Below are 14,123 nucleotides of genomic sequence, written 5' to 3'. Positions count from 1 at the left end.
ACGTCACCAAATAATTGATTAAAACACACTGTTTTGCAATGAAGGTCTACAGTAGCTTCAACAGCACTCAGTAGGGTAGCACCATGGTGGAGCCGGAGGACCGCTAGCTTCCGTCCTCTGGGTACTTTTGATTTATTTACAAAACCTAGGAGACACATGGTTCTCACCCCTTTCCATAGACTTACTGAGTAATTATGACAACTTTTGGAAGACATCCTACAACCTATCAGAGCTCTTGCATCATGAACTGACATTTTTTCCCACCCAGTCAAAGGATCAGATAATGAATCTAGTACTGAAAACATAAGCTACAGCTAACTAGCACTGTAGTACATTAAATGTGGTGAGTAGTTGTCTCAAAGAGAGAGAAAGGCAATAGTTGAACAGTTTTGAACAAATTCATTTCTTCAAAAGTTAAGGAGAAGCAAAAGATTTCTCAACAAAAAAAAGTTTCACATACTTAGTTAGCAGATGCAGCTAGCTAGTTCAGCTTACTCAGAGGGATGCTATGACTATCCAACACAACACTGGAACTCTTCCAAGTCAAAGTAATCTACCAGAAGATGGTTAGGCTTTTCATTAGCATCCATATTTTTTTTCCTATTCCTTAATTGTTTGAAACCTGGACTTCATATTGTGAGGCATGTCTTAGGCCTTACTTAAAAGTAACCATAAAGCCAAAATCCCACCATAGAAACGTGGAGGCAATTATTTGTATAAAGTCTTAATCAATAGAACAGGAGAAAGCATATGAGTAACTTTCAATTGTCTAGCAGTCAAAGGCATTATCGGAGTCATAATAGCAACCCATGATAGTTGTTGCATATATAAATCTTCCCCTATTTCTAACGGTATTTCTGTCCACGGTTGCCAACTAATTTTCAGGGGAAGTTGCTAGAGGCAGGTCGATTTGTTGATAAATGACGTGATGTCATTGCGTGATGTAAAACTGCGTCATTACGTAGAATACACAATAACATTACTTAAATTGACTGGTCATCTCAGCGTAAAAAATATGATTTTACATTTGTTAGTTTAGATTTGTTTGTTAATCACATTTTTATTTGTAAAAGTAATTTCAACACTTTTTTTTATGATCAGATATTTTTTTAAACACATTGGATTATTGAACAATTACACATTATTGAACAATTACATTTGATTTTCTTTTTAACTAGTAAACCTACACATTCTGATCAATTATAGTTTTAAGCATTGGTAGTTAACATGCTACCTAACTGATCAACAATTATAAGTACAAGCTAATAAATAACAAGGTATATATGCTATCTTATTGAACAAGCAACTTAACTCAAATAATGTGTGCGTTAGGCTGCTTTCTCCAGGTTGTTGTGCTGCTTGGCTGGCTAGCTAATCACTGGTTTCCTCCAGATATTGCCACTGTTGTTGCTCACAGTGCGGTATACACTGCCACCATCAGCTGTGTCTCCGCCAGTTCCAGAAAGTCCACTCCTTGCATACGTACTGTAAATATGACGAATCATAGATTGGCAAGGAAATCCTCTTCATCTTCACTGTCCAACTGCATTGTCACGGAGCTGGAACCAGCAGAAGAGGATGGAGTGGCCTTAAAGCTGTATGCTGCTGTGGTGCCAAACTGCTGCAGAACTTCACTTGGTAGTTTATGCTGGTAACAGGTATCACCAGCCAGCTTTAGTCCATACTGCACCAGGAGTATGGAGTTGCGTGTGCAGTGACTTTGTATTTCTTAACTTTGACTTACCACACTTATTTGGCTGAACAGCAGTTCAACCTCCGCATTTGAGTGTGTCAAGGAGAGGGCATTGAGTGCAGCTTTGCACAGTTCTTCAAGTGGATTTAACCCGGAAGAGTGTTTGTAGTTAGTCAATTCACTCCAAAACTCAACTGTATTTTCAGTTGAGTCCCACCTAAACAGATGGATGTTTCTCTATTGGGAAACAAATTGATCATTTGTTTGGGGCTGGTACCCCAGTAGCTCAGCTAAATTAATAATTTCAGTGGTGCCTTTATTGTGCTTTAGCGTTTCCTTAACACTGAACAAGGCCATGTTTCACAAGGCTTCTAGGTTGTCTGGGGGCCTTGCATGCAGCTCCTTGCTTAAAGCAACAATGTAGTTGATGATGCACTGTCTCCGAATGACCTTTTCGTCCTCTGGCGCAAGACTGAGTTGGTACACCATGCTCTCAAAAGCACTCAAGGTAAGGTGATGGACTGAGTTGTCCATCAATGGTATCCTTCAGGACATTCATTTTTCCCGTAGGATTGACTACTCTGCTGCAAATTGATGTTGAGGTGTACCAGATTGTCCAAAAGCTTGACAGGATCTGTCTGTTCTCCCTCAAATGACTGCAAGTTGTATGTCGGACAGGGTTGATTTCCAGAATGTCAGGTAGACATAGTTAGTCTTGTACATGGCGTGGAGCACATCCACCATGTAGCAATGCTCACTGGCCTTGGTCAACTCAAAGTGGAGTTTCAGTTCTTCCCACTGGCTCAATGTACAAGTTACAGCATGCTCATCGATAGTCAACCTGTGGCACACACTTTGGTGATCTGCAGGGTTTTCTGGCCACAATTAGTGATGGCATAAACTGCTTTGTATGCCTTGTGCCGTTTGGGGGAAATTGAAAACCAGTTGTAGGTTTCTCTGATTAAGTACCCAACACTCCTTGGGATGGTTTATTTGAATGCTGCACTGACAGCCAATTGTAAAGACTGGCACACATAGCGGATGAGTACCAAATTGGGCAATGCACATTCTTCCTTTAAAATCTTGTGCACCCCAGTCATCACGGATGCATTATCAGTGCCAATACCCTGAAGATTATTTTTAAGGTTACACTTCTCAAGAAACTCAACTACCGCCTTTGCTATTGATCTGGCATCGCCCCCCTTCAATTCAACCAGCCCGAGAAATGTGGACACCGCTCTTTTTTTTTACCACTGAAATACCGAATCACCACACCCAGGTATTTCGAGACACTGACATCGGTGAACTCATCCAAAAGGAGACTTCTCATCCCCCACATCTGATGTTAACCTTTTGTGAAAATAAGGAGCCAGTACTCCCCTAATCATTTCTGTGCACTAGGTGCGGTGCATTTGGAAGTTTGTTGCTGCCACAGAATCTGAAAAGACAGCTTTGCAAGCCATACCTAAATGGTCGCATGCTAGCAGCGAACAATGCTCCACAATGACAATTCCCATAGTAGCTTCTGCGATTTTGCAGTTATCCACTTTCTTAACCAACTGTGGTAATGTAGACTGCGTTGTGGGGTTGTACGGTTTTGATTTATTTATATGCTTTGCTGTAGCACAATGTTTTTTGATGTCATACATTGTTGCAAGCATATCTGATTTGCAGAATGCACAGTATGCCCAACATTCATCCTCAATTACTGGCTTCAGACACCCTTTAAATTCAGGTACAGACTCCCACTCTTTTCTGTACTTCTGGCTGTACAGTTTTGATTGAGACATGTTGATTGATGTTGTAAGTTCTGTTCAAGATCAAACATTCGTGACCAACTATATTCATTGGGTTTGTCTCGCTGAACGCATACTACTGCTGCTGCAGTCAGCCAACAATGATTTGCAATTTGCGGATATTTTTGCTGCCTGTGCACGAGCTGAGCGCCTGCTGTTGACGACACTCACAATGCAATTTTGCAGCCAGGCACATGTGTTGTGACTCAGTGTGACATAGAAAATCGTTTTTGTGTAATTTAGAGGGAAAATGCGTGCATTTGAGCATTTAAGTCACTTTTCAAAAGTTGCTTAAAGTTTCAAATACATTTTAAAAGTAGCTAAAATTGTTGCTAGGTGCTGTTTGAAAAAAAAGTTGCCAGGGTAGTCTGAAAAGTTGCAAAATCTAGCAACAAAATTGCTAAATTGTCATCACTGTTTCCGTCTCTGTTCATTTCAAACCGCTCACATGTGAGGAACATTCACGCGAAGGCCGACCGCCGTCGGGACATTGCTGCGCCTGTGAAGAATAATATTTTATAAAAATGATTAAGTTAACATTCTGATCTGTTTCATCAGCCGTATTAATTGAAACGCCATATACCTCTACTAAGCTACTTTATTGTGCATCGTACAGTAGGTATTAAGAATTGAGTATACGCAATGCCCACGGGGAAATCCGTGGGTATATGGTGCATATACCACCCTCTAAACCACCGTGCACATCAGCCATCGATAATTGAGTGTTGCCGATTGAGTTTGTACACTGCCATGGGACACAACGCAACGCGAGCAGTATTGCAGCTTTCATTTATTTCAAAGAAAGCGTCCCATCAATGGCTGATGCCAATGCTGGATGGCTGTTGTGTAGTAAATAAAATGGTAATAGAACATTCATGATTTCTTTGACAAAGCCTCTTGAGTATGTTCATATTTAGTCAGTTTTGTCTTTAAAAGGAAACTCTCAGACACGTTTTGGGAATAGTATCACAGTTCTCCTCATCCCAGATCCAACAGGCTCATTTTTGTTGGCTCGGCCAAGCAACAGATATTTTCAGAAGCTTTAGTCCTGAAAGGAATGCAGCCAGCTGCCTGGACACCCAGCCCATGGTTGTCTTTTTGGCTACCTTTCTGAACACACACAAACACAGACATACAGTATCTTCTGAGCGGAGGTTCATTGTTATTTCGAGGAGACAAATTTGAAAGCAGTACTCTTTTGATTTCTGACATGATTGTGTTGTTACTTAGCATTGTGCTATCTATGTACACTGAACAAACATATAAACCCGTCATGTAAAGTGTTGGTCCCATGTTTCATGAGCTGCAATAAAAAATCCCTGAAATGTTCCATATGCACAAAAAACATATTTATCTCTGTTGTGCAATAATGTATTTACATCCCCGCTCGTGAGCATTTCTCCTTTGCCAAGATCACCTGTCAGGTGTGGCATAGCTGATTAAACAGCATGGTCATTACACAGCTGCACCTTGTGCTGGGGACAATAAAAGGCCTCTTTAAAATGTGCAGATTTGTCCCACAACACAATGCCACAGATGTCTCAAGTTTTGAGGGAGCATTCAATTGTCATGCTGACTGCAGGAATGTCCACCAGAGCTGTTGCCAGAGAATGGAATGTTCATTTCTCTACCATAAGCTGCATCCAACATCGTTTTAGAGAATTTGGCAGTACGTCCAACCGGCCTCAACCGCAGGCCACATCCGGCTTCTTCACATGTGGGATCATCTGGGAAGTGGGGGCCATAGATTAGGGCCTAATGAATTTATTTAAATTGACTGATTTCCTTATATGAACATCTATGAACTGTAACTCAATTGTTGCATGTTGTATTTATATTTTTGTTCAGTATGTTTTATTTACAGAGAGAAAGAGAGAGCAGAAGAAGTATTCCGACCAAACTTGATTAATATAATTATCAATATACCACCATAACAATGTTTATGATGAATGGAACAAGGCCTTTTAAGTTGCATTTGAAACTCCCAACAGCCAGAGACATGTTCCGTCTAAAAATATGAATGTACACTTAACTGTGCCTATTACAGTTAACAAGGGCCATTCTCTGGGTGTTGACTAGAGGTCCTAAGGAAGGGAAGGGAGGAGCCTTGAGAGAGGCGAGGACTCTGTCTGACTGAGAGCTGAAAGAGGCCCCTGGTTTAATCTCCACCCTGCGTCAGATGGCTCTGACAGAGAGACCAGACCAGCTCACTGAGCCCAGGCAACAATTAGAGCTCCAGATTAAGGGGGCTTTGGACTACTGAAAGCTGTTCATATTCTCTTCTTTCCTTCTTATGGGTCCTCTCTATACTGGGATTCCTTCCTCCCCCCCAGCTTAATGGCACTGGCAAGAACATATCTACGTTTTGTGGATAGCTTGAGTAGACATCCTGCATGTTTGTTATGTATTTGATATATGTGTATTGAACACAGCCTACAGGTGTATTTTTGTATATTTTACCTTTATTTAACTTGGCAAGTCAGTTAAGAACACATTCTTATTTTCAATGACGGCCTAGGAACATTGGGTTAACTGCCTGTTCAGGGGCAGAACGACAGATTTGTACCTTGTCAGCACAGGGATTTGAACTTGCAACCTTTCGGTTACTAGTCCAACGCTCTAACCACTAGGCTACCCTTGACTTGTTAACATAGTAAGAACATGGTTCAACCTGAGTGACTGGGAACTTGTGGGAAAACACTTGTGCGGTTTTTCTTGTGTGTACTATATTTGTGCCTGCTTACTTGCAGCCCCCACTACACGCGCGTGCGCACACCTCCAGTCCCATGCAGAGCACACGGAGACAATGACAGGAAATACATTAGCAGGACTTCCATTGTATCTCCCCATACGTCCTCATTTCCTGTATAGGAGTCATAGCGGGTAGTGGTGGTGCTGGAGAGGGGTAACTCCTGCGGCTCTCCTCTTCTCCCTGGGCCAAGGAGGCCACCCCTTGGAGGTGCTAGAGGAGGGGGAGATCTGTCTGTCTGGCTCCAGACAGAGGGGGCCTAATCCAGCTCATTTCTGGTGCATGTCTGGCTGCTTGTATGGCTGGCTGCATGGTTTACTGGCTGGCTTGCTGGCTGGCTGGCTTACTGACTGGCTGTCTCTCAAGCTCTAGTCACAAGACCTCTGTGTACTTCGACATTGAACTTTGTCTGCTGCTTCTATCCCCTGTAATGGTTTAAACAATGGCTTGGGGACTACGTGGCTGTCTGTCCTGCCATCAGGTAGATGTGTGGAGCTTTATACTGTGACCTGTCTCTCTGTAGGCCTACCTAACCTCCCCAGGGCTCCAGGCTAACCCTTACCCTACCTAACCTCTTCCCTATTTCAGATTGTCAATGATGTGTACGCAGAGGTACTTGAAGCTTTTCACCTTCTCCACTGCATCCCTGTGGATGGGGACATGCTTCCTCTGCTGTCTCCTCATGTTCACAATCAGCTCCTTTGTTTTGTTGACACGGGAGAGGTTGTTTTCCTGGCACAACTACACCAGTGCCCTTACCTGCTCCCTGTAGTCTCGTCATTGTTGGTAATCAGGTTTACCACTTTTGTTGTCTGCGAACTTGATTATTGAGTTGGAGGTGTGCGTGGCCATGCAGTCATGGGTGAACAGGGCTGTAGAGAGGGATGAGCACATACCCTTGTGGGGCCCCTGTGTTGAGGATCAGCATAGTGGTGTTGCCTACATTCACCACCTGGGGGCGACATGTCATGAAGTCCAGGACCCAATTGCACAGGGTGGTGTTCAGACCCAGGGCCCGAGCTTAATGATGAGCTTAGAAGGAACTGGTGTTGAATGCTGAGCTGTAGTCAATGAACAGCATTCTTACATAGGGATTCCTCTTGTCCAGATGGAACAGGGCAGTGTGATGGCGATTGCGTCATCTGTGGATCTGTTGGGGCGGTTTGCAACTTACAGTGGGTTGTGTCTGGTTCCCGAGACTACTCTGTACCTGAGCCCGACTACTGACCAGGTAGATTGGTACATCCGCTGTACTGACCTGACCCTCACACCCATCTCTCCCCAGGTGTGCCACCACTCGGACTGCCAGGACCTGAACAACAAGAGCCCACTTAATTTGTGTGAGTCATGTGACTCCCGCTGCCACCTGGAAGACACAGACAACATGCACTTTGACCGACACCCCCGCTTTGACCTGCAACCCCAAGGTACACCACATTTCCAATTCACACATGCGTATTAATACACACTTGTACATGTGTGAGATGGAACAAATAATGTGTAAGCACCCACCAAATTATTATTATTATTATTATTATTATTATTATTATTATTATTATTGTTATTATTATTATTATTATTATTATTATTATTATTATTATTATTATTATTATTATTATTATATGCATGAAAAGTAACACTGGCACATCTTCCTGTTCCACCACTGACTTCCCTCCACCTGTGATTTTTATCTTAAACTGGGGTTCATAACCTTAAGATATGAGACTGTCTGTCATGCAATTACGGCTTCTAGGCTCATTGAACTGTTAGTCGTGACAGCTAGACTGACTCATTCTTTCTGCGTCATCCATCGTGACTGTCTTCCACATTTAGAAGAGTTGATCAACTTTTGTCATGCTACATTAAACTGGAAGTACCTGTGTTATTAAGGAAAGTGTTATTAAATAATATTATTAATGATCTAATATTCTGTGTAACCCCCTTGTAAGGTTCCATCCTGGCCCGGAATGTGTCGACGCGCTCCTGTCCCCCCCCCACCAGCCCCCCCTCTGACCTGGAGGAGGAGGATGAAGGGGCCAACCAAGGGTATGTCAATCCTTGTTATGCGAAAATGTATTACATCTGTCTGTCTGCATGGCGCTTGTCACTTCGATTTAAAATAAAATAAAAAATGTAAACTAGATCAGCGAGGAGTGTCCTCTTTGACTGCACTGCTCTATTTATATACAATAATTGTAGTTATGCTTCAGTTAGTGTTGACCTGTTGTTCCATAGATCAGGGATCATCAGCTATATTCAGCCACGGGATGATATTTTCTTGAGCGGATGGTCAGGGGGCCGGAACATGTTTACAAAACATTTGTAGACTATAAATTACTTCAGGAAGCCCAAACAGATATAATGTTTGACTAAAGCATAATAATTTCAAACCTTTCTTACATTTGTACACGTTCACATATATCTATATTTTATAACTGGGAATACTTTAGAACTTGATTTCCAAAATGAAAATCCCTTGGAGTTGATTTGCTGAGAGGAACTAGTGGGACAAATTTAGCCCAAGGGCCACCAGTTGGTGAGCCCTGTCATAGATGTTCAATTACACTATGTGCATAGGATATTATTTTTCTTTCAGGGAGCGTAAAACTGGGGGTCTGAAGTTGGTGAAGAAGAAACCACGGCGACGGCACACAGATGTGAGTATTGATACAGCCAGGTGGGGATGTGACACACACGCCCCTTAAGAAACAACATCTCTTCACCTTAGACTTGTCCCAATACTATTAGGAACTATGTTGGTTAGAACATACCTGTCTTATTGTATGTGGTGGAAAGTTAGATTGTATGATGATCACAGTGCCAACATGGCTACAGGCTTCAAGCTGTTAAGTTACACCACTGAAAATGGCAGCCAGGGGCCAGGGACCCAGGTTAGGGAGTGATATATAATGGTGTCCAATGGTCCATCCCTGAGTGTTACTGGCCAGTCAGTCTGCCTGGTAAAGTGCCTCCCTGTGGATCTAATGAGAGAGAAATCACTATAGGAGCTCTGGCCTTCACAGTTTTACAGCCATTATCTTCTATTGTCTGTCGCCCCCTGCAGGACCCCAGAAAGGAGTGCTTCAGCCTCAAGTTTGATCTGAACGTGGACATTGACACAGAGATCGTCCCCGCTGTGAAAAAGAAGACCCTGAGGTGAGTTAGGAGAATTGGTAGTGGGCTGAATAAATAGGGATGATTGTGACTGATGTCTGTCTTTTCTATTTAAGGTCTGGTCTGAGTTTGTCCAAGGCATGGGACAAAGTCATAGTATATAACAATGTTCCATTTGATTATTTGGATAGGACCCACTGCATTAGTGTTGCATAAACATATGGTGTGAATGGTCTCTGTTGACTCTGTCCTGTGCTTACATAACTGTATTGGGTGAATGTTCTGTGTTAATTCTGTTCTCTCTGTACTGTGTGTTCCTCTATTCCAGGGAGGTGCTGGGCCCTGTGTTTGAACGAAAAGGTATAGAGTTATCCCGGGTAGATCTGTTCCTAGACCAGTCCAACACTCCGCTGTCCCTCAAATTCGAGGCCTACCGCTTCGGGGGCCACTATCTCAAGGTCAAAGGTAAGAGTCAACTGCATCAGAGTACCAGTCAGAACATTTTCCTCAAGCTTCACAATTATTAGAATAAAATAACTCTGTGGAAGTATGGGTGTTTTTGATTCTAAGCAAACCAAGGTACAATGTGTTTCAACTTTTGATTACTGCCCTGCACTGAAAACTACATTTTAAGGGTTGACAAAATATGAAACAAACACCAATCTAATGAATGTGCATTTATTATAGAGTATTTGGCTCCTCTTTGTACCCCCTAGCATAAACAATGCCACAACAGAGCCTCAGTTTCCTGTCTCTCCCTTGATTCAGAGGAAACTGGACAGAGTCCTTCATCTTGGATCCCTGGAGGAGACTATGCCCTTTTCTCATTTAGGAAAAAGTCTGACCTCTAGCCTCTCTCTCCTGTCCTCTCCTCCCTGACCCTCAAACCCACAAGAGGTTTAGTGGTCGAGGAGAAGTCAATTTGTTAACAGGCGAACAGAAGAGTGTTCTCCCCTTCTCGACAGCCTACTTTCAGATTTTTACCTTGTTAGCTAGTGGATGTTATCCAGCAACTTTTCGGTTTCTGGCCCAATGTTCCTACCCGCCAGGCTCTCAACTTATCCAATGCAATCTGCAGCTATTAAGCACATTTTAAAAGCTAGCCTTGTTGTATAATATTTTCACAATCTAATTTTTAAAAGGGATTTAAGACTGTCCACTAGAGATCCTGTTTTGGTGCCTGAGCAAAGAGAACTTAAACAGGAAGCTAGTCCTGAAATAAATAAATGTTGATGCACTTCTCTATTACACCTACCTATCTTCAATAAGAGAATTATAACACACTAAGCTAACCCTCCATGTTGGTTCCTCCTCAGCACGGCCAGGTGATGAGCTGAAGGTGGAGCAGGGAGTGAAGGACCTGCGCTCGCTCAGTCTGCCCAACATGAAACCCTCCTCTGGGGTTCAGAGCTCCTACATCCTCACTGCGGGCAGCGAGAGGGTGGAGCACAGCTCTCTGGGACGCATGAAGAGCAACGTTGACCTACTGGTCAGCGCAGCCTCTACTACAGTATGTATTCACTCACACACTGCAACCGATGTACATCACATCTCTCTCTCGCGCACACCATGGGTCCATATACAGTATCACACATACAGTATACACACAGAGTTCACATGGGCCTTCGCAGATGGGCCTTGAACAAATGAAGGACAGGAGGGGTTTTCAACAACAATGACAAAAATCATGTGAAACTTCCAAAATGACGAATTCAAGGAGTTGGAGCACTCAACAAAAAAAGCAGTGATTTATTTTAGGTCACTTTAGTTTGTTGTCCAGGATGTGAACAGGTGACAGATGTTACCACTTCATGAGCTCAGTATAAGCACACTTAAACTATACATCCTATCTGACTTATACACACCTACTACTGGTTGTGACTAGATGGAGTACAGCTACTACTGGTTGTGCTAACCCTTTTCAGAACCTTAACCTAATTATCCTAACCTGTTACATTAATTCCTCATATGCCTTGTGCGGTGCCAGCCACCTCTATGGCCTTCAAGCCTTGCTAGGTAGGCTAGTGACCTAGAAGAAGAGGAATTGCCATTAGCTACTTATTCTGGCTGACAGGAAGAACCCGGTAGTGTTCACTTTGGCCTGGAGGAGAGGTGCTGAGAGGAGTCTGCTGGATGAGGGGGAACTGGCACCCTGCTTCACCCTGTGTTAATAGACCGTGGGAGAGGCTAGAATCATAAGGTTTAGTGTCCTGTCTGTCTCATTCTGTACTGTAGTTATTCTCCGACTGACTAAAGCCTACATTCTGACATGTCATTTAGTCAACTTTGCTGGAAGAAAATAAGATTGTGAGATTGTCCATTGCCTTCTCAGTATAATCTCGGAACCCAGAAAAAAGTTTGGCATGCCAGCAAGTCAATTTGTGTTAAGTCTGTCACGAGCGACTACTTTCAGTATGAAAACAGCATGCTCTTTTTGTGCCATACTCTTTCGCTGCCTCTGCACATTGCTTTGAAAGATTGGTAACTGTCTTGTGTGGACTAGCCCTCTCCGCTTACAGATTGAAAAACAAGTCAATGGGTGTGAACTGTGGAGATCCCTGCAGGCAAGTCTAGACCCACTCAGTCAGTACTCACACACTCAGGTGAGACAGTGTAGCATTGCATGCACTGAAAATGTGTGATGTCATTGCGGCCGTGCTGCTGTGCTAGGATACCGGAGGTTTCTGTAATTCAGGGATTTTATTGTCTGTCTGCGGGTCGGTAAGTCATCAGCCTTGGACATTAAGTTCTTACGGCTGAATTCCCGTTCACGGGATCGATTTGACAGTGAAAGTGCAGGGCGCCAAATTCAAACAGAAATCTCATAATAAAATTCCTCAAACATACAAGTATTATACACATTTTAAAGATAAACTTGTTGTTAATCCCACCACAGTGTCCGATTTCAAAAAGGCTTTACGATGTAAGCATACCATGCGATTATGTTAGGTCAGCACCTAGTCACAGAATAACACAGCCATTTTCCAGCCAAAGAGAGTCACAAAAAGCAGAAAAATAGATCAAATGACTCACTAACCTTTGATCTTCATCAGATGATACTCATAGGACTTCATGTTACACAATACATGTATGTTTTGTTCGATAAAGTTCATATTTATATCAAAAAATCTCAGTTTACATTGGCGCTATATGTTCAGTAATGTTTTGCTTCCAAAACATCCAGTGATTTTGCAGAGATCCACATCAATTTTCAGATACTCATCATAAATGTTGATGAAAATACACGTGTTATACATGGAATTAAAGACATACTTCTCCTTAATGCCATATTAAAAAAATATTTACAGAAAAAGCACACCATGCAATAATCTGAGTACAGCGCTCATGCCCAAAACAAGCCATACAGATACCCGCCATGTTGTGGAGTCAACAGAAGTCAGAAATAGCATTATAATATTCACTTTTGATGATCTTCATCGGAATGCACTCCCAGGAATCCCAGTTCCACAACAAATGTTTGTTTTGTTTGATAAAGTCCATAATTTATGTCCAAATACCTCCTTTTTGTTTGCGCGTTTAGTTCACAAATTCACAAGGCGCAGGCACTTAGTTCAGACGAGAGTTCCATTACAGTTTGTAGAAACATATCAAACGATGTATAGAATCAATCTTTAGGATGTTGTTATCATAAATTTTCAATAATATTCCAACCGGACAATTCCTTTGCCTTTTAGAATTGAAAAGGAACGCAGCTAACTCTCACGGTCACGCGCCTGACTGAGCTCATGACATTCTGCCAGACACCTGACTCAAACCGCTCTTATTCTCTCCCCCTTCACAGTAGAAGCCTGAAACAAGGTTCTAAAGACTGTTGACATCTAGTGGAAGCCTTGGGAAGTGCAATCGGACCAAATTTACACTATCTTGGATAGGCAAAGACTTGAAAACCAACAAATCTCAGATTTCCCACTTCCTGGTTGGATTTTTTCTCAGGTTCTGTTATACTCACAGACATCATTCAAACAAGTTTTAGAAACTTCAGAGTTTTCTATCCAAATCTACTAATAATATGCGTATCTTAGCTTCTGGGCCTGAGTAGCAGGCAGTTTACTCTGGTCACCTTATTCATTCAAGCTACTCAATACTGCCCCAAGCCATAAGAAGGTAAACATGTCTGTCTGATTTAGTCAGGATTTTGGTCATACTGTTCCTCTCCAATCCTGTCTTTGTTTAGTTTGAGGAGTCTCATTCAGTCAAAGACAAGCAGTAAATGCATGATATACAAAACCCCTTCATAAAAAAAAGAAAGAAAGAAAAGCCTGTATCAGCTCACTCAAACTTGGACACTGTTTATATTCATACACAGAGAGCAGCCATTCTCATTATGCCCTCAAGGAGGTGATAAAGAGCAAAGTAAAGGTACACACTTTAAAGAACTGCCCCTATAAATTACACAATGTATATGAGACAATGTTAAAATTCCAATAGCTCTACATTTCAATTACTTAACCTCAAACCAACTATACATTTTAGAAATGCCTTTAAAAATATTGAGAGCATTTAATGAGAACTAAATGGTGTGCAACATTGAAAATATTGTCTCATTTACATTGTAATTTATTGACGGTCCCAAACTAGCCCTGGAGATAGGTTATCCAAAGTCAAACAAACTTTCCCACAGTTGCACACCAGACAGCTGAAGCTAATTGGCTAATTAATTTGGCTAACTCTTCACATCTGTAAACACACACTTAGTAATGTAGTCTGATTTCTTTTTCTGGAGGCAGCTCTACTGAGTGGTCACTAGCTG

At 42.2% G+C, this 14,123-nt stretch overlaps 1 protein-coding gene across 8 annotated transcripts in view; it reads left to right on the top strand.

Moving 5' to 3' along the window:
• LOC118360745 (pleckstrin homology domain-containing family G member 5-like) overlaps positions 1-14,123 on the top strand; it is a 107,489-nt gene that overhangs the window by 71,365 nt on the left and 22,001 nt on the right. For all 8 annotated transcript variants that reach the window (XM_035740117.2, XM_035740113.2, XM_035740110.2 and 5 more), the window contains 6 exons: positions 7,524-7,665; positions 8,188-8,284; positions 8,835-8,895; positions 9,303-9,394; positions 9,681-9,817; positions 10,669-10,862. In XM_035740117.2, the coding sequence (XP_035596010.1) occupies positions 7,623-7,665; positions 8,188-8,284; positions 8,835-8,895; positions 9,303-9,394; positions 9,681-9,817; positions 10,669-10,862 (624 nt within the window). In that variant the 5' untranslated portion in view covers positions 7,524-7,622. The remainder of the gene's footprint in view (positions 1-7,523; positions 7,666-8,187; positions 8,285-8,834; positions 8,896-9,302; positions 9,395-9,680; positions 9,818-10,668; positions 10,863-14,123) is intronic.

Source organism: Oncorhynchus keta, chromosome 28, assembly GCF_023373465.1.
Source record: "Oncorhynchus keta strain PuntledgeMale-10-30-2019 chromosome 28, Oket_V2, whole genome shotgun sequence".
NCBI lineage: Eukaryota > Metazoa > Chordata > Actinopteri > Salmoniformes > Salmonidae > Oncorhynchus > Oncorhynchus keta.
This window is presented reverse-complemented; position numbering and strand designations above follow the sequence as displayed.